We start from the raw sequence: 21,447 nt of genomic DNA, 5'->3' as shown, positions 1-21,447 counted from the left end.
TGATGACCACATCCTTAAGTGCCAGAGAATACAGAAAAGGCTTTTTTTTTTTTTTCCCAATAAACTGTCATTTCTCCATTTCTCTATGGAAGACAGGTACTGTTGTCAACTGTGTAAGTTCTTAACATATTAAGAATTCTAGGCCAGGCCAGGTGGCTCACGCCTGTAATCCCAGCACTTTGGAAGGCTGAGGCAGGCAGATCACCAGGTCAGGAATTCAAGACAAGACTGGCCAACAAGGTGAAACCCCATCTCTACTAAAAAAATACAAAAATTAGCTGGCATGGTGGCCCATGCCTGTAATCCCAGCTACTTGGGAGGCTGAGATAGGAGAATTGCTTGAACCGGGACCTGGGAGGCGGAGGTTGCAGTGAGCTCAGATCATGCCAGTGCACTCCAGCCTAGGCTACAGAGCAAGATTCCATCTCAAAAGAAAAAAAAGAATTCTAACCAGGTCATTTTGTGAAACATTGAAACATTTCAACTAATAGCTTATCTTCAGGTTTTGTTCATAAGATTTCAAAATTGAATATTGCTCATTCCCATCTAAATATTTCATGCCTCTGAAGATTTTTTGTTTATATAAGGTAAACAGACCCTCCCTTCCCCACAGGTGTGTTATATACATACTTCCACAAATAAAGAACCTGTGCAAGTGGTTTCACTGAACATCCCAGGAGACTGACGTTTCCCCACAGCTCACCCCAGAGCCTGAGGCAGAGAGCTGGCTTCAAGGGCATCAGCCTATGCAGTCCACAGGGCCCTGTGCTCAGAAGAGCTTCTGCTTGGTTTAATGATCAAACGCCTCTGTCCTGAAACTCTTCATTATCTCTAAATAAGGGGCACTGTTTTCTTCACTTCACATTGGTTCTAGAAATTGTATAAACAATGCTGCCTGAAGGTTCTCATTCTGGCCAGCACTGCACTGGACAGATGAGATCCAGACAGAAAAGGTGAAGAGGGTGAAAAATGAATTATAATCTCAAGCAGGGGTCCCCAACCCCCAGGCTGCTGACCAGTACTGGTCCATGGCCTGTTAGGAACTGGGCCATACAGGAGGCGGTAAGCGACTGGTGAGCATCACCAACTGAGTACCACCTTCTGTCAGATCAGCCGTGGCATTAGATTTTCGTAGGAGCACGAACCCTATTGTGAACTGAGCATGCAAAGAATCTAGATCATATCCTCCTTATGAGAATCTAATGCCTGATGACCTGAGGTGGAATTAGTTTCATCCCAGAAACACCCCCTGGCCTCCCTCAACCCCCACGGTGTCCATGGAAAAATTGCCTTCCTTGAAACCAATCGCTGGTGCCAAAAAGGTTGGGGACCACTGCTGTAAACTATCTAGTGTTCTTTTGCATACTTATATTCTGCTACCTGCAAAAGTATTCTGAAAAATCTCAACCTCGGCCAAGCATGGTGGCTCACTCCCCTAATGCCAGGATCTTGGGAGGCTGAGGAAGGAGGATCACTTTAGCCCTGGAGTTTGAGAGCAGCCTGGGCAACACAGTGAGATGCCATCTCTACCAAAAACAAATAAATAACTGGGTGTGCTGGCATGCACCTGTAGTCCCAACTACTCAGGAGGCTGAGGCAGGAAGATTACTTGAGCCCAGGAGGTTGAGGCTGCAGTGAGCCATGGTTATGCCACTGCATTCCAGCCTCAGTGACAGAGTGAGATCCTGTCTCAAAAAAACAAAAAACATCAACATCATTAGACTCAATATTCTACTATTTGCAGGGACAATTTTGGGGTGACTACAATGAATCCATATATACCCATTTTACATTTTTAAGTTTTGTCACATTATAGTTATACCAAACATTTTATAGCTGTTTTCACAAATTGTGAGACCACAGAAGCAAAAAATAGAAAGAATCTACTCCAGGACTCTATCACTAGCCCAGCTGAATGTTTGAACAATCCTCAAATCGAAGTTGACACATATATTATAAAAACAAGAGGTTTTTATCATGTACATTCCCAAGTATAGGGAACTGTACATTTAAAAAAAAAGTTGGAAAGAAAATCTACAAAAAAGGTATTCACTCTCAACTTCTAATTGTGAAAGAAATGAAGAGCAGGCAGTAACCACAACTTCCCATCCATCTACCTGTCTTTCAGTATGTGCTGTGAGTCTGTCACAAAGACATCTCACTACATTTCTAATGAGACCTCACATTACACTCACCACGCCCTGACCAGCTTGTCAATGAGAATGTTTCCAGGATCAACTGATGTTGAAAGGAAAAACATCCACCACCTGATCATATAGTATACTGCTTAATAACATTCTCCTAAATCTCTTTATTCAAGACCTGGCAGAAAGCATACATTTTCCAAAGGAAAAAAAAAAATCAAGACCAATAGCAACTGTGAACACCAGTGCATTAGTAAACATGCATAAAATGTAGGAAAGAAATTCCATTCCAATGATAAGCCTATTTGGGAACAAAAATCAAGATGCCCAGTTAAAGGAAAAGAAATGTAGTACATTATATATTCAATGCCTTAAATATAAAGTGGAGTGCTCTTTTGTCTGTTGCAGACATAGCTGATTTAGAGTTAACATAAAAAAAGCTTATCCTTAGAACTGACCCAGAAACTGCAGGAAAAGCCGCCAGGTGGCAGAATTTCCCAAGCCTCAACCAATTGAAGAGCAGTTTGTCACACTAAGAGTTGACCAGCAGGTGGCAGCATACCCCCAGTTTCTCAGTACCAACAGATCAGCGTTGTCTTCATTTAAGGCTTTTCATGTAACAAAAAAAAAATGAAAAATACACTTTTAAAACATATTTTTATAAAGAAAGCTTTCATTTCCTTACATTCTGAATGTTGATCTGTAGTTCCATTTTGTAGTGATTGAAGTCTTTGGCAAGTTCATGGCCCTGATGATAGAAGGTAAACATCCCCTGAAAAAATGACAGCATCTAAGACACAGGAAGAAAAGCGATATTAGCACAAAAAAATTCAGAAGAAAAAGAATCATATAAACAACCAAGTTTTCCTGCCCCCCCCACCATCTCAATGTTATTCCACTGAAATAAAGTAATTAAAGGGAAATCACTAACATTCAAGTAAACCCCAGTACATATTATCGATTAACTGGTCTTTATAGAAAAGGATGCTTTTTTCCCTTAAATGTCATAGGCTTTAGATAACTTGTATGGCATGCTCTATAGGAAAAATTGAACTGTAAAGTCAATTTGTCCTCTTTAGTCAGGAGAATCCCAATATTCATTTGTAACTGAAATCTTATCACTATAGGTTGATAAATCTTTAAGCAAGTAAAATCACAGAATCAGAAAGCTCCAGGCTCTCCCCAGCCACATCCAGCAGAGTGCAACCCCTCTGTTTCGTTGACAAGGATATTCTGTGACTTGCCAGGGGCAGCCGCAAACCCCTAATGAAACCTTTAGTTGTCTACCAACACCCAACCTGTCCCTGAATTACAGGGCTACTGCCTCTGCTCCACATGCAAATAAATAAAAGTGAAGAGAAGTGATCTGGGGAGTGAGTTAAGGAAATCCTGAGATTCACTTTCTTCCTAATGCCACGCCATGGGTGGTTAAGAATCTGGGGCTCTGACACCAAATGCCCAGCAGGCTCCATTCCCAACATCAGCCAGGACTTGTTAAGGGACTGTGGGCAAATTACTCAGCCTTCTCTACTTCTACGTCCTAATCTCCTCATTGAGTTATAGCGTGGAATAATGAGTTCGATACAACACGTAGAACAATGACTTGAACAGCCACTGGGCATTATAAATGCCCAATAAAGGCAGGCCATTGTTGTCATTTCACATAAAAAGAAAACTTTGAGGAAGTTTACTTTTTCTCTAATTGTTTAGGTTAATGACTATCGCTGCACCTAAAGCACAGCTCCACAAATGATTTTTAATCATTACTTGGTTATTCTTGTTCTATAAACCATACATACAATGGGTAAACTGTATAGTGTGTGAATGTTATTTTAATAAAGCTGTTTAAGAAAAAAAAGGATTCAACAAGTCAATATTAAAAAATGAATCTTGAGAATCATGAATTCCTGTGTTTTCTTTGCTGAAATCCACATGAACTATCCTTTACATTTTAAGATACATATGTATTCATGTGCACGTATGTTCATACCTAAACAACTGGAGCTATTAGAAAACACCTGTATAATCACAAACAGAAATCATGTGTTTCAAACATAATGAAAAGGAAATGCTAGAGGAACTCACAAAATTGTCTCCAATGTTCCATATCCTGCTTCTCAGCTTAGATTGCCATAAGCATCGTGGGTTGTGTTCAAAGTCACATTACAATTGTTTAAAGTACCCAAGTTTGAACTGGTATAAGCAACCCATGTTCACTCATTCTAACATAAATTCTTTCAGGAAAATTTTTAAAAAGAGTTACACACTAAAGTGACAGAAATTACACCTGGTTGCCTTCCTTGAGATCACATAGCAATGGGAATATTACACGTTGCTGTGCAAATACAGCTGAGAAACTGATTTAGAGGCAGTTCCGTGACTTCATGGGATCTGTTTGCCCTTTTCAATATCTTTCCTTCATATGTATGCACTATAGCCTCTGAAAACTCTAAAACATAAATTAGATCTAGGAAGTAAAATATTTCTCTTGTATTGCAAAAATCGACCAGAAAACAACTTGGCAGTAATACTCACAGGCTCCACAAACTCAAACTTCTTTCTTTCTTGAATTTCCTGCAGCTTACACACATATTCGAGAGAGAGTTCATAGAAGTGTTGCCGGTTTTGCTCAACTTGGATATCTGCCTATGTTAAAACCACAGAGGTGAGTCAAACTGGAGATGGTGAAAAGTGAAACTCTGCATCAGAGGTCAGCACACTGTGGTCCTGGGCCAAAATGCGCTGTGTTGCCTGATTTTGTAAATAAAGTTGTATGGCAGCACAGGCATGACCATTTATTTACGTATAGTCTGCAGCTACTTTCCTGCTGCAATAGCAGAATTGAGCAGGTGTAACAGAAACTTTGTTCCACAAAAGTCTAAAATATTTACAATCAGATTCTTTTGCAGAAAAAGTTTGTGACTCCCACTCCACATGCTGAAGTCGACCCCCAAGAACTAATGATCAAAGAGGCTTCCGTTAGTGAAAAACTCACCCCAACCATTACCAATGCCTCTAGGCTGAAACACATGCAATCACAATCAACAAACGTTTCTATGAACAAATTCTCTACGAATAAAGCCTGCCTGAGAAAGGAAACTCCCACCACCTCAGAGCTAAGGGAGTGATGGCAGCAGGTGACGAAGAGCCAGCCATGGCAGCATCTCAAGAACCTGGCTCTCAAGGCGGCCCAGGGCTGGACGCCTATCTGCGGCCCTCACAACGTCTGGGCCCCTGGGAGGGAAGAGGGCACCAGCGGGTCAGGAGGCTATTCCAAAAAAAGCTTCCAGCTTAGCCTGTCTAACTAGAAAGGAACTAGGAGAAGAGCATGGCTCCACAGAGAATAACGGAGAGAGAACTCACGTCCTAGAAACCATTCTTACTAGGTATCATGTGATATTTTTCCTAACTTAGCTAATTTTACTCTTGAAAATATTTATCTGGGCATTTCTCCAGAGAGGATACACAAAAGGCCAATCAGCACATGAAAAAGACACTCAACATCGCTCATGATTAGGATGCAAATCAAACTCACAACGAGATACCGCCTCACACCCACTAGGATGGCTACTATCCAAAAAGAAAAGAAGCAGTGTTGGTGAGGGGGTCAAGAAACAGGAACCCTTGTGCATCATTAGTGGGAAGGCAAGATGGTACAAGCACTGTGAAAAACAGTGCTTTCCGTAAAATAATATTGAAATGTAATGTGTTGCTAAGCTAAAATGAAAATTTCCACCTAGCACTCCTCAAAATCATATTTTTGTGCCTCCATTAACCAGAATTCAATCATTCAGCCACCAGCAGTCAACAGGCGCAACTCCCAACAAAAAATTAAAATTATTTTTTTCCTCAAATTAAAAATAGTATCATCACATGACCCAGCAATTCTACAACTGGGCATACACCCAAAAGAACTGAAAGCAGAGACTGGAACAGGTATGTGTACGCCCCTTTCATAGCGGCAGGGGACGGAAGAGACCCAAATGCCCACTGATCAATGAATGAATGGGTCAATAAAATGTGGCAGATCCATACATGTAACAAAATATTATTCAGCCTTAGACAGAAGGAAATTCTGACACATGCTGCAACATGGAGGAACCTTGAGGACATCAGGCTAAATGAAATAAACCAGTCACAAAAGGACAAATACTGTGTGATCCCACTCATATGAGACACCTAGAGTAGTCAAATTCACAGAAACTGAAAGCAGTTTCAGTTTTGGCGGCCAGGGGCTGCAGCGGGGGAGAATGTTGAGTTATGGTTAACTGGTACAGAGCTGCAGTCTGGGATGATTACGGAAAACGGCCTGGAGATGGATGGTGGTGGTAGTTGCAAAACAGTGTGAATGTACTTAATACCACTGAGCCATAGACTTTTAAACAAAATCACACATTTTATTCATATATTTTATAACCAAAAATGTAGTTTTAGAAAATTATTTAATACTTTTGAAACAACACATTTCAAAATGTAATAAAAAGCATCTCAGCATCAAATACTTTAAAGTAACATTTATTACCAAGCTACAATGAGAATTCCTACCTAACACTCCTCCAAATCATATTTTTGTGCTTCCAATAATCAGAGTTTGAGAGTTCAGCCATCAGCAGTTAGTTGGCACATCTTCCAGCAGAAACACTGTAATTTTGTTGAGTATTTAATAAAACAAAGACATAAGAAGGGTGGTTTCTTCATTTGTTTTTACTAGAAAGGCCCTTTAAGAAATTTATACTAGCATCAGATTTATCAGGTTGATTTTACCTTTCAGCAAATTCTCCTGGTTGTTCTTACTACTGTAATTACCCTTGCATTGCCAGTCAACCTTAATCATCACTTCCGTAACGTTCTGAAAATCCAGAACTGTTGTGCCACGTGCTTTGTGATTAAATCACCAGAATCCCTGGGATCACTGACAGTGATGGCAGCAGCCAGTCTGGAGCAGCCACTGCGTTGACACCAGCTGCAGAGGGGAAAGGGCGGCCAGGGCTGTGAGCTCCACAGAGACCACAAGGGCCAGAAACAGGCAGGAGCCCCAACTTCTACAGAGTTATCAGGACAGGAGCCCCATGCTCCCTGGCGCAGCTGTAGCCATGCGGCCGCAGTTCTAGACCAGGGCAACCATGCATTCTTGGGGGCCTGGGAAGGCCCACTGTCCCTGCCAACCTCCGCAGGCTCAGAAGTGCCTAGCCTCTCCCTGCTCCCAGTGCCTGATCTGGTGCGGAGCAAAGTTCTAGCCCAGCCGAGGTACTGTTGCAACCCAGCCTGGTATGTGCATACTCAGGGTGGTTCCAGCAACCCCGTACCCTCCACCTCCAGCTCGGCCCCCTCTGGACTTCAGGTGACAACAAGCACAAGAGGGAGGCTGGAGGCCGGAGGGCAGCTCCACAGGGGCCTGCAGATGCCTCTTGCACAAACACCTTGGGCGCCATGGATGACATGGTGACAACTGCAGGGGACAGGTTCCTAGGTGGGAAAGGACAGGTCCCTGGTGAAGCCCTAACTTCAAGCCAGGGACAGCCTAAAGCCTGGGAACCACTGGGGTGCCAGTTCTGGGTGGAGTCTGCAGCCAGGGATCACAACTTATGGTGCTTTTTCCAGGCCCACCCATTGCTGCTCATTGGCCAATCAGCACAAACTTCCTCCCTCTGGAGCTCATAAAAACCCTGGACTCAGCCAGACTCAGAAAGAGGTGGGGAGGGCCAGGCAGGTGGCTCACACCTGTAATCCCAGCACTTTGGAAGGCTGAGGTGGGCAGATCACAAGGTCAGGAGACGGAGGCCATCCTTGCCAACATGGTGAAAACCTGTATCTGCTAAAAAATACAAAAATCAGCCAGGTGTGGTGGCACATGCCTGTAGTCCCAGCTACTCAGGAGGCTGAGACAGGAGAATCGCTTAAACCCAGGAGGCAGAGGCTACAGCGAGCCAAAATCACACCACCGCACTCCAGCCTGGGTGACAGAGCAAGACTCTGCCAAAAAGACAGAAAGACAAACAGAAAAAAAAGACAGAAAAGAAAGGAAAAGACAAGACAAGCGGATTACCAGCTGCTAGAAGGAGCAATGCCCTCAGGATCTCCTCCACTAGTTGGGACCACCTGCCTGTGGAAAGGAGCTACCCACTATGGGTCTCCTCTCCACTAAGAACTGGGCACTCACTGTGACAACCTGCCTGCAGAAGAGAGTTACCCACTTCAGGTCTCCTGAGAACTGTTCTGTTGCTCAATGAAGTTCCCCTCCACCTTGCTCACCATCCAGTTGTCTGCATACCTCATTCCTCCTGGATGCCAGACCAGAGCTTGGGACCCACAGAATGGCCAGACTGAAAGAGCTGTAACACCAACAGAGGTGAACCTGCCCCCCTCCACTCACCACATTGTAGGTGATGAAAAGGAGTGAAGAGTTACAGCCCTTCAGGGAGCCCAGACCTAGGCGTCTCCTAGGCCAAGGCTGTGACACCCTCTTTGGGGTTCTGCAGTTCCTGGTGTCTCCAGTTTCCAGGCACCACCGTGTTCCCCCTTGCCCATAATGGAAGCCATGTGCAGTATCCCTGGTCGAGCTGCAGCCTTGCACGGAGCCAGTGCCTGTGCCTGGAGCTGCCTGCCCCACTACAGTTGGCATGCCTGCCTATGCACAGTGGCTGGACCCTGCAGTCACTCAAGCTCCTCACCACTCCATGACTGGCTCACTCTTGGCAGGCATGAGATCCGAGCCAGTAGCACAAGCCAAGTGCAGCCTGCCAGGCAGAGTGGGCAGAAAAAGCCCAGGAGGCCTGAGTAAACTCAGGCAAAGGCATCATAAGCCACAGAGGTTACTGGCTGGAAAAATGACATCCTAACAATCCCATAACAACAGCTCTCACTTACCAGAATGCCCCTAGTTACAACCTGGACGTTCACGGCATCGTTGTATTCTTGTTCCTTTAGCCTGACCAAATCTAAAAGGCAGTCACTATACTTTTTACTACTCCAAGCAAAAGTCACTAATTTCTAACAAATACACAATTTTAATTTGTTCATCATCTATTTGTAGACATTCCTGCTGTAAATATATATAAGAAAGTAGACAAGTCTCATACAAAGTTATTCAGGGAATCTGCTTCTCAAGTAGATTATTGTTATACTGAAATATTATCATTTGGCTACTTGGGAAGAAAAAGTAGACTTCAAAAATCAACAGAAGTGGAATTTTCTCAAACAACCAATACTTGCTACAGCACAACTATTAAGTAGAATGCAGGGGTGTAAAGGGAGGGAGAAGCTATCTTGCCCAATAAACATAGAGCAGCAAGTCCTCAGAGAACTGCCAAAATGGCCAGCATGGTGTATGCCACAATTTTCTCCTGTTATTTTCATTTGAAACAAGAGGAGAGAATGAATTATGTACGTTTCTAAGCCTTTGTTCAGTGTCAGTCTCTGCAACTTTTATTAGTCTCTTGAGCATCTCAACTCAATTCACTGAAGATTAGCATTACATTAACCACTGCCAAAAGTTAACGAATATCCAAACCTAGCATTTTCCCCTTTAAAAATCATCCCCCTTAGGCCGAGTGCGGTGGGTCACGCCTGTAATCCCAGCACTTTGGGAGGCCGAGGCGGATGGATCATGAGATGAGGTCAGGAGATCAAGACCATCCTGGCTAACATGGTGAAACCCCATCTCTACTAAAAACCCAAAAAAATTAGCCAGGCGTGGTGGCATATGCCTGTAGTAACAGCTACTTGGGAGGCTGAGGCTGGAGAATCGCTTGAACCTGGGAGGCGGAGGTTGCAGTAAGCCGAGATCGTGCCACTGCACTCCAGCCTGGGTGACAGAGCGAGACTCCGCCTCAAAAAAAAAAAAAAAAAAAAAAAACCCAAAAAAAAAAAAAAAAAAAAAATCATCCCCCATTTTAAGGTCTTCACACTTAAACTAGAAGGCTGTTTGAAGTGAGAGCATGTACGTTTGAAAAGACCAAACAGAGCAAGATTAAAAAGTGTATATAATTTAAATGAAACAAGTTACTCATCTTTAGGATCTCTTCATGTTTCTGGAGGTCAATTATCTTTGGGACTGAAAAACTGCTGGAGCCCCAGCTTACTTTGCAAGCATCTCCACACTTGTTCATTCAATAGATAAGTACCTACTCCCTGAGAGGTACTGTTCTAGGCACTGAAGATAGAGCACTGAATAAGACAATGTTGTTGCCTTCAAGTAGCTTACATTCTAGTGGAAGAAGCTACGTAACAAATGCACAGTGTGTCAAACAGTTATAAGAACATGAAAAAAAATATAAAAAGCAGAGTCAAGGGGACATTCTCAATAAGGAGGTCAGGAAAAAACTTTTAATAAACTGACCTCTGAGTGGAGAGTATTTGAAAGAGTATTTGAAGGGATGAGGCACATGGATCCATGCTGAAATTACACCAGGCAGGAGGAAAACAAATGCAATGGCCCTGAGCATGGACTCTGCTGACCCCAGGTGGGTTGGGTGAAGAACATACAGGATTTGTGGGCACTGTGCACTCTGGGGAAGCCATTAGGAGGGTTTGGAGAAGAGGGAGTCATGAGAAGTGGGCACACTCTGATTATATTGTGGAACTAAAGATGACATAACCGACGGACTAGACGTGGGATGTACGAGAAAGGGCCACGGTGATTCCAAAGATTTTGCCAAAGCAACATTTAAAATGAGATACCTAATGAGAAAGTGAAGTCATTTGGAAATTTACTTGGGGAATGAAATTCTTCTTTAGGATACCTGAAAACAGAGGTGAGAGCGAACAGAGGTAAGGAACTGCCAGCACAAAGGGGCCTGTAAAAGCTGCGGCTGTCATCTCACGATCGACAGGGCAGGAGATGAAGGAGCACAGGCTAACAGGCAACAAGGAGAGAACAGAGCCGTGCTCAAAGTACTACAGTGAGGAAGAAGTGGTATAAAAGCTCCTTTCTCTATGACGAACTGTCAAGCGCCATCCAAATGTCAGTCAAAGGTATTAGAGAGACAAAAGAAAAGTCGCATGTGATCATGTCGAACCAACCACACATACACAGTGTGTAACTAAATTTAAGTATAATCCAAGTTTACACTAGACTTATTATTGTGTAATTTTGATAATACTTCAATAAGTGTTTATGACAGTAGTACATAATGACCAGATTCCATATGTGGTAAAAAACAATCAAAGGGAAAAAAACACAATTTTGTGGGATGAGACAAAACCCTAATGATGGCAAACAGCATTATTTTTAATAAAAGCATTATGTTTCGAATTGTAAACAACTGAGTTTCCATCCAAGTATGTGAGTGAGAGAAACAAATGGCAGGGAATTTAGAAATAAAGAAAAAATGAAAAATAAAATATAAATTCTTTTCTGCTTACATATATATGGCTGCCTCCAAAATAAATGAGTCTATTAATACAAGTAAAATAGATGATCTCTTTCCAACAAAGCTGAACCTCCTGAATCCTCAGCATCAAATAAGATTAATGCTGTCTTCACATAAAAGCATAGTGGTATATGAGCTTATTAAGTTCAATTCATTTCTTCAGGAACTCTGGAAAGCCAATTAATTGATCGATTCCTGCAAATAATATATCTGTTCTTCACTAATGCTGGTTTAAGGTTATGTTACTGTAAAAAAAATCCTCAGAAACAAAACTTTTACTACTATAAATCCACTTCGTTAGTCACTATAAGATGTATTTATTATTTTGTCTTGCTTCACAGGACTTTTTTTTTAATTTATGGTAATACCTGTTCATTTTTTGTTATCTCTATATAATGCCAGATGAAAAGTTATCTAAAGCACATTTTTAAGACATGTATTGCTTATTAAATTTTGAAAGCAAAAATAAAAAATACCTCTTGTAAATGTGAGTCTTTCTTTTTTGCTGATAAATTCAAATGTTTATCAATTAGACTATAATTCTTTTCCGTCTCTTTGTCAAACTTCTTTTTTTCTTCCTACAAAAAAAAAAAAAAAAAAAAAAAAAAAGGCAGAGCTATTATTAAACAGAAACAAAAGGATACACATAGTTAATCCATTGGGGAGCCCAAATTATGAAAAATATCTGACAATAAAACAGAGTACCACTCTGAATGTGATGAAGCTATCTTAAAGTGTATCTGTACCAAGCCCACTGCTTAATCATCCAGACAGCATTAGGATAGGAGAGACACTTTTTTTTTCCTTTAATGGACTTTTTTCCAACTCGATGTTATTTTTCAGTTCTTCATACTTACCAGTGTTAAGAATTAATGCCATGTCACTCACTCCTCAGCAACCAAATGAAACCGAATACATAAGAAAAATAACATAAAGCTTAAAAAAGCAAACTTGCTCCAGATTTTGGCACAGACATGGAATTTGTTTAAAATGGAATAATAGGCCAGGCGTGGTGGCTCACACTTATAATCCCAGCACTTTGTGAGGCCGACATGGGCAGATCACCAGAGGTCAGGAGTTCGAGACCAGCGTTATCATGGTGAAATCCCATCTCTACTAAAAATACAAAAATTATCAGGGTGTGGTGGTGAGGAAATGTGTTCTCTTTCCAGGTCCACAAGGGGGCATAGTTTTAAGGGCAAGAACTTCCCAGCGCCATGCCCCCCTCCCATTTCTCTCCATCTGGGAGATTTAAAGGTTTATGTTTAAATTTCGCAGGCACAGGAAGAAACTAAAAGTCAAACACCCCAGTGGAAGTTCTAAGGAACTCCTTTCATTGGCCAGGGGTCTTAGAGAAGGTAAGCGTTCCTCCCAGGTTAAAAGTCCCCTTCTTTCACACCCCTTTGGACTCCATGTTTGGGTCTCCTTCCACAACACTCCCCTTGTGGAAGCTGTTTTTCTCTATCCTGGATTTACCCTCTGGAGTCCCCGTACACACTCTCTCGTGAAAGCCTGCCTTCCCCTCCTAAACTCCACCTCTCTCTCTCTGTTCCCTTCCACTCAGTGTGGAAGCTGCTTTCTTCTCCTGGATTCCACCTTTCTGGATTCTCTCATGCAGTGTGAGAGCTAGCTGTTTCTTTCTTTCTCCTGTTTCTCTTTAAATAAATCACTTTCTACAAACACTTTCAAGTCTACCATTTACTGCACACTGAGCCATGGTCCCCTCTCTCATTCTTGAGACGGCAGGAGACCAAGAACCTGGAGAAACGTCCTCTCAGGGGAGCTGAGGGCATCCTGAACCCCAATATAACAGTGGCACATGCCTGTAATCCCAGCTACTCAGGAGGCCGAGGCAGGAGAGTCACTTGAACCCTGGAGGCAGAGGTTGCAGTTAGCCAAGATCATACCATTGCACTCCAGACTGGGCCAACAGTGAGACTCTCACAAAATAAATAATTATTTTAAAATAATGGAGTGAGTTTTAATCCAGATTTTCAAAAAATAATATTATATACTCAGTGTTGCAAAGAAAACATCTTGGGAATGATCTTCCCTAATGGTCCAGTATGAATACAGGTTGAGTATTCCTTCTCTGAAATGCTTAGAACCAGAAGTGGTACAGATTTTTTGGTATTTCTGAATTTTGGAATATCTGTGTATACAAAAAGAGGTATCTTGGGAATGGGGCCTAAGTCTAAACATGAAATTCATTTCTGTTTTATATATACCCGTCACACATAGCCTGAAGGCAATTTTATACAATATTTTTAGTAATTTTGTACATGAAACGAAGCTTATGTACACAGAACCATCAGAGAGCAAGAGGTCAGGTGTAAAATTTTCCACTTGTGGTGTCATTTCAAATTTTAGGGCATATCAGATTTTAGATTTGGGATGATCAACCTGTACAGCAGTAAGATTCTCTGACCAGAAATGCCATCTACTTGCCCAAACCTTTCCAGTGGTTCTGTAATGCTATTTAGAATATGTATCAATAGGTCAACAGGGCCTAAAGTAATATTGACATACTAGTACTCACCCTTTGTTAACATTACAAACATTACTTAGGCACTGTCTAAAAGTAGGACATACATGCTTTCTTTTTGCTATAGAAGCTTTTTGAGAAAACAACTACACACATTTATAAACGCAGAGAAGACGGACGGTCTCCCCTAAAGCTGGTTGGCAACCTGGTAGATTTTTAATAAACATTCTTGAGTATCAATGAGAACACACCAGGTCCTCATGCTGTCAAAATGTTTCTATTAATTTCAAATTCTCCCCAACTCTTCACACCTCCTAAAAAAGAACATTCTCTTTCCTAATTTTCCAACTTGTATTTTCCAAAGCAAAACTAATGAACAATTCCAGCCTTTTCTGGTATGATTTCTTTCCTGTTAGGCAAAAAGATTAAACAAAGCATGTTAATTCTCTATTTCTTGTATTTATCTTTTTTCACCACATGGGACCACAAACTGTTCTTCTGGAAACCTAGGACAGTATGTCCTCTGTCAGGTCATCCAAAAACTCTAAGTTAATCCCCCCCCCCCCCCCCCCAACACTGATGGAGGAGGAGAGACTCAGGAACTGAAGTTTCTTCTCTTTTCGACTCCAAGGTTGATGCCCAACTAGGCGCGCGCACGCGCAGGCACACACACACACACACACACACACACACCCTACACCCCACCCCCCCCGTCCCCCGACAACGCACAACCTAAATTTTCTTACCAAAAAGATCACGGACTTTATGCACTAGGGTTTTTTTTTAATTTACAACTTTTTTTTAAGTCAAAGATATTGATATTACATGGTTACTCTTTTCTGCTTTTCATTATTATGCTCTTCAACTATTTTAACAACTAATGGAAAATAAACTAAAACAAACAGACGCCCATTACCTAAAAATGTCCACTATTTTATAAAGCAGATGTTGCAGAGTGCACAATGAATTAGGTGTCAGAAGACCCAAGCTGCAGTCCTAGCCACTCATCATTCTGTGACTTTGTACCAAGGTCACAGCATTCTCTGAGCATCTGTTTCTCAGGTTTAAACAAAAAAGGAATGGAAGTCAAGCCCCTGCATTTGCCCACAAGACTGCTGCAAAGCAAGGTCACATAGTAAGAAACATTTGCTATCGCTACAGACTAGTACTTACCAAGAACATGGAAAACATTTTTATCACCTTATTTGATTTAATCTGAATCATACAAAGGGACCGAGGAAGGGGTCAGTTAAAATAAGCAGTCAAAACACCAAGCACACTCAGCAACAGAGGCTATGAAAATCAACATGCAGGTAAGGTTGGGAATGAAAGAAAAAGGAGACATCAAAGCTTTATGGAGAAAGGATTTAGCCAAGAAGCAACATCACACCCAGCAAGCTTAGAATAGAAATATCTTCGTTCATATATGGTATAGTATTATACCGAATGCTGCTGTGTTTTGTTGTTGGATCTTAAAATGTAGGTAATTTATTTCTTCCTGCATTTGTTCTTAATGTCATTACAGAGTATTATTGTTTCTTTGTGCTCATAAGATTTCTTGCGGCGAAATAATACAAATTTCAAAGGAAACTATTCAAGCAGGAGCCAATAAAAAATGGAGCTTTTTTCCCAACACTGCATTACAGAAAAAAAATCTATTTATCAACATAACCCAAAAAGTTCCATCAAGAATCAAGCTAAATACAATGTGAAAATTTTTCTTATAAATCAGACATTACAAAAACTGAAATGAGTGTGGGCCAGGCAGTCATCTAATGAGTGAAACAGGCTGGGACAGAAACGTAATCAGGAGTGGCAGGCAATGAAAACCAGATAGTCCCCGTCTACTCCAGAGAAGAAGGCGGCCATTACTCAGTGCCAGAACATTTTTGCCTTGTGAGAACACAGGCCCTGTATGTTGGCTGTGTCTTCTGATTTCTCTGGAACTGCTGAAAAAGCCAATGATCTTTATGGTGACAACACATTTTCTTTTAACTGTAACAACATGATTAAGCCAAACAAACCTTATCAGTTGAAATATGGTAGAAGTCAGCTTTGTGTTATAAAACTGCACATGCAAACCTTTTTTAAAAAGTAGAGCTACTACTTAAAACAGCATTATGGGTCAAAAAAAGACATACATTGTATAAATTGTAGAAGAGAAGAACCTGAGATCCACAATTCAAATGACCAGATCTTATGAATACCATTAGGGGTAAAAACTATATACATTTGTCATTACAAATCACTGGGTTAAAAAAAGGAAGAGATGATTCAACCACTGGTGCTGGCATGATTGTTTAACTACTGGGACACAGAAAGAGAACCTCACTTCATATCAAAATTAATTCCAGATGGACTGAAAGAGTCACAAGTAAACACTGAAGCCATGAAAAAGAAAATATTTTCAACAAATCTCAGAACAGAGAAGGATCTTCTAAAGTTTAAAAAAAAAAAAAAAAAAAAAAAAAAAAAAAAAAAAAAAGAAAAAAAAAAAAAAAAAAAAAAAAAAAAAAAGGAAGAAGCCATAAGAACTTGTAGATATCAAAAAATTCACAATAATCAAGCAAAAGGGCACACAGCAAAGGGGGAAGGATTACAACCAACATGTAAGAAGGTAAGGAAACATTTGTAATGCATAAAATATTCTTCATTAAGCAGGATTTTTATAAAAAATATATTAATACTTCCACCGAAAATGGAAAAAACAAAGAATCATAAAATGTTTAAACATAATTGTGAATGGTCCATTTTTCTATAGGGTACTATTTTGCTTTAAAAAAGAATTTTTTTTAAGTTACTAGATGACTTTTTTTGAGCTTTCTATATTTTCCAATTGTTTAGGATAAGGAAATTAAAAAAGCTTATTTTCAAGCTATAAAATTAAATAACGTTTAATGTTGGACTATCCTAGAGAAGAACTTAAATATGATGGGTCGCTGAAGAGCATAGTTTCATTATAACATTAATAAGGGGAAAATGGCTGGGCACAGTGGCTCACACCTGTATTCCCAGTACTTTGGGAGGCCAAGGTGGGTGGATCACGAGGTCAGGAGTTTGAGACCAGCCTGACCAAGATAGTGAAACACCATCTCTACTTAAAATACAAAAATTAGCCAGGTGTGGTGGCACACGCCTATAGTCCCAGCTACTTGGGAGGTTGAGGCAGGAGAATCACTTGAACTCGGGAGGCGGAGGCTGCAGTGAGCTAAGATCACACCACTGCACTCGAGCTTGGGCGACAGAGCAAGACTCCTTCTCAAAAATAAATTTAAAAATAAAATAAGCTAAAAATAAAACCTGATTTGTGGCTACGGCTACTGTCCATGCGGAGTCTGTATTCTCCTGTGTCTGTGTGGGTTCTCTCTGGGTATCTATGATTTCCTCCCATATCTCTTAGGTCAGTTCACCGGCATGTCTAAACAGTCCTGTGTAAGTGAGGGCAGGATCATGTCCTGTCCAAGGCTGGGGTCCACTTTGCACTCTGAGCTGCTGGGATGGGCTCTAGACACCTCCGACCCTGAACAAGAATAAATGAGCAAATAACCTTGTTTTTATTAATCTTTCCTAAATGTAGGCATAGTTCACATTTTTTTCAATACTTAATATTAAAAGTGTTGTGGTCTTTATTTACAAGTTTGGTGATGTTGAGGTCAGGAGTTTGAGACCAGCCTGACCAACACAGTGAAACCCCGTCTCTACTAGAAATACAAATTAGCTGGGCGTGGTGGTGCATACCTATAATCTCAACTACTTGGGAGGCTGAGGCACAAGAATCGCTTAAACCTGGGAGGCGGAGGTTGTGTGAGCCAAGATCACACCATTACATTCCAGCCTGGACGACAATAATGAAACTATGTTCTGTCACACACACACTCACACACAGTTTGATGATGTTATTGAGACCAGAAATAGGCCATAAAAACTTAACTTTTGGTTGGGTACGGTAGCTCACATCTGTAATCCCAGCACTTTGAGAGGCCAAGGCAAGCAGATCACAAGATCAGGAGTTCAAGACCAGCCTGGCAACACGGTGAAACCCCATCTCTACTAAAATACAAAAAATGAGCTGGGCATGGTGGCAGACACCTGTAATCCCAGCTACTTGGGAGGCTGAGGCAGAAGAATTACTTGAACCCAGGAGGTGGAGGTTGCAGTGAGCCAAGATTGTGCCACTGCACTCCAGCCTGGGTGACAGAACAAGACTCCGCCTCAAAAAAAGAATAAAAGTTTTCTTTACGTCAGTTGGCCCATGGTAAAACTGGCTTCCTATGTATTGTGTTGTTTTACTTCGATTCAGTTTCCAAGAACCTACTGATAATGTTAAGTGAGGATTTACTGTGCCTTCTTAGAGAATCCAATTCCTCCCCACCCCACATACGGGAAACAAGATTCATGCTGCATGTGATGTAATCAGCTGGAACCCTTATTAAAACACAATCTTGTATTTCCAAGCTAACCAGAGTGCTGTGATCCTTGTTCTTATCTGCCCCTGATGTGCCAACATCCCATAGACGAGTTCAAATACCACCTCTTCTATGAAGTCCTCCCTCCCCACTCCAGCAGGCAGAAAGCACACCTTCCCTTAATTCTCACCCAAGTGTCACTCATTCCTACTTGACACTTCATTTGCCCTGTCCTACCCCAACCCACCCCTTTCCTTTAAGCTCCTCTAGCCTCTCTAAAGAGATGAGAATTCGGCTTCCATCCTCACATAATGGAGCACTTTAGTCCACACCCAGGAGGGTGCCTGGTAGACACCTGTCAGAGCACTGGTGAACAGTCAGCACAGGACTGCAGCAGCACCAGCACTGGCAAAGTGTCACCTCGGTTCCTGCACGGTGGTTCCAGAGTCACCAATCCAGTGCCTTAGCACTATTTGTCCATAAGGGTCATAAGCCACATGCTATGGCATGTCACCCCTAAACCTAGTATGCAGAGAATAGAAAAAAACCTGAGAATTTTTTTTTTTTTTCTGACAGAGTCTCACTCTGTCGCCAGGCTGCAGTGCAATGGCACCATCTTGGCTCACTGCAACCTCTACCTCCCAGATTCAAGCGATTCTTCTCCTGCCTCAGCCTCCCAAGTAGCTGGGACTACAGGCACGCACCACCACACCCAGCTAATTTTTGCATTTTTAGTAGAGACAAGGTTTCAGCATGTTGGTTAGGATGGTCTCGATCTCTTGACCTTGTGATCCACCCACCTTGGCCTCCAAAGTGCTGGGATTACTGGCGTGAGCAACCATGCCTGGCCAAAACCTGAGCAATTCTTGTTTGGCAAGGCGATAGGAAGCAAATCATGAATAGGATAATAAAATTACTCTATGAATACCAGGCCCCAAACTAGACACTTGAAATACATTATCAAACTCACTTAATTCTCACAATAACCTTCTGAGACAAGTGTCATAACAAAATTCTGTTCTCAGACCAGGAAACTGAGGCTTAAAGGCCTTAAGTTGCTTGCCCCAAATCACATGGTTAATTAAGGCACCAAAAGAGGATTCAAACCGGGAAGAATTAAGTCTTCCTGAAAGACTTTCCAGTGCTCTACAAATGAGATGGTAGGGCACATCCCAGGGCACCTACGCTTACCCCTATTACAGCACTTTTCACAGTATATTTTTACTGCTTTTTTATTTGACAGTCTCACAAAGAGTTGCTAACTTCTCGAAGGCCGGCCAGTGTTGTAATTCATAGCTGTAACTCAGGGCCTCTAACATCATGCTGCATGATAAGCACCAGTGTGTTTTATTACTGAATGAAAGAAATGTAATTAAACTAAATATTATTTCTGCTCTATCAAACAATGTAATATGAGAAATTATTCAGATAGGTTTATTTTTTACTCATATTTTGTAGTAATTTACAGAATCTTTAAAAGTCTGTTTTTATTTAAAATGTATTCATGAGGCTGGGCACAGTGGCTCAAGCCTGTCATCCCAGAACTTTGGGAGGCTGAGGCAGTAGGATCACTTGAGCCCAGGAGTTCAAGACCAGCCTGGGCAACATAGAGAGACCCTCTCTCCACAACAAAAATAATTTAAAAATTAGCCAGGCATGGTGGTGTGCACCTGTAGTCCTGGCTACTCAAAAGATCATTTGACCCAGGAGTTCAAGGCTGCATCCCAGTCTGGGCAACAGAATGAAATCCTGTCTTTAAAATATATATATATATATTGAAGCCTATTACCAGACCTCTGCTCCAAATTTCTTTCCAAGACTATGACTGAGACAGACAGATAGATAGATGATTGATAGATAGATAGATAGATAGTCTGGTAATAGGCTTAGGTGATAAGTTGTAATCTGTGAAATGAACGTCTATTAACTTTTCTGCTTAAAATTTGTATTCTGTTGGATAAAATAATAATTGGCTCTTTCCAACATGGCATCTAAAGAGATTCTATTATCAATACGGTTAGTCACATCCACTTGACATCTGTGTGCTGCTGCTTGCCCAAACCCTTTTCATTACTTGGTCAAATGTCCAAAAAAGCAATTTAAATTATCTCACATAACTCTTACCATGTTCTGGCATTTCTCAGAGTTTTTACTCTGGTATTACTCAGAGTTTGGCTCCTATGTTGTTCAGGACCTGTACTGGTTCCTGTAGCTACCCACAAAGTACCGTTGGACATTTGGCAATAAGTGCCAAGCTCAAGAGGGGTAAAAGAGCTTCAAAAGAAGGTAAGAACTGAGCTAGGCCTTGGAGAAACTTTGAGTAGTCACTTGATATGATGCATCAGGGAACAACCTGTGTCCCGTGATGGCAAATGGGCTTTTTGAACAAAGGCTAGAACCCAGCAAGCATGTAAGAAAATGCAGCAGAACCTATAAAAAGCAGGGATACATCCAAACCAAACAGATAGGGCTTAAGGAAAGGAGATCCAAATACAAGCAAAACAGTAGACAAGAATACCTGGGGGCTTTTCAAAATCTAATTTACAGAAACCACCTAGCCACTTAGAATACGGTTAAACCACAGTTAAACATGTAACTGGGCTTCTGGAAACCAGAGAAGGCAGGAGCACAGGGAGCTGAAAGAGCTTTGGGCAAGGACTTCACCACCGCCAGATGGGAAACAGGGGAAGGGGAAAGAGAAGATAAACATGTTGACCCCATATCTAACAATTGTGATGTGGTCAACTTTTAAAGGCCTTTTTCTTAAATCCCCATGTGAAAACTGTTTTATGCTGTTTACAAAAAGCTCTTTAACCTAAGAGAGTCAAGTCTTTTTAAAGTATCCCATGTAAGCAGATTAATCAGAGGAACAAGACTGTGTGCTCACCAAAATATGACTGAATGTTTAAGCAGCACAGATGTGGAAAGTAATTCAAATACACAAACTTAAACCCTGTCCTGTTTCTTCTAGAATTATCAGTTGGATAGGCTATGTATTAGGTACCTTATCTATTAAGGCAGGGTAGAGGCTGGTAGAGAAT

General features: G+C 41.4%; 1 protein-coding gene across 2 annotated transcripts in view; it reads right to left on the bottom strand.

Moving 5' to 3' along the window:
• ARHGAP10 (Rho GTPase activating protein 10) overlaps positions 1 to 21,447 on the bottom strand; it is a 334,414-nt gene that overhangs the window by 195,281 nt on the left and 117,686 nt on the right. For both annotated transcript variants that reach the window (XM_017532769.1, XM_017532773.2), the window contains exons 5-7: positions 11,992 to 12,093; positions 4,680 to 4,790; positions 2,830 to 2,934 (exon numbers count right to left, since the gene is read on the bottom strand). In XM_017532769.1, coding sequence (XP_017388258.1) covers positions 2,830 to 2,934; positions 4,680 to 4,790; positions 11,992 to 12,093 — 318 coding nt within the window. The remainder of the gene's footprint in view (positions 1 to 2,829; positions 2,935 to 4,679; positions 4,791 to 11,991; positions 12,094 to 21,447) is intronic.

Source organism: Cebus imitator, unplaced genomic scaffold, assembly GCF_001604975.1.
Source record: "Cebus imitator isolate Cc_AM_T3 unplaced genomic scaffold, Cebus_imitator-1.0 Scaffold4, whole genome shotgun sequence".
Classification (NCBI taxonomy): domain Eukaryota; kingdom Metazoa; phylum Chordata; class Mammalia; order Primates; family Cebidae; genus Cebus; species Cebus imitator.
The sequence above is the reverse complement of the archived record's forward strand: the minus strand, read 5'-3'. Positions and strand labels throughout refer to the sequence as shown.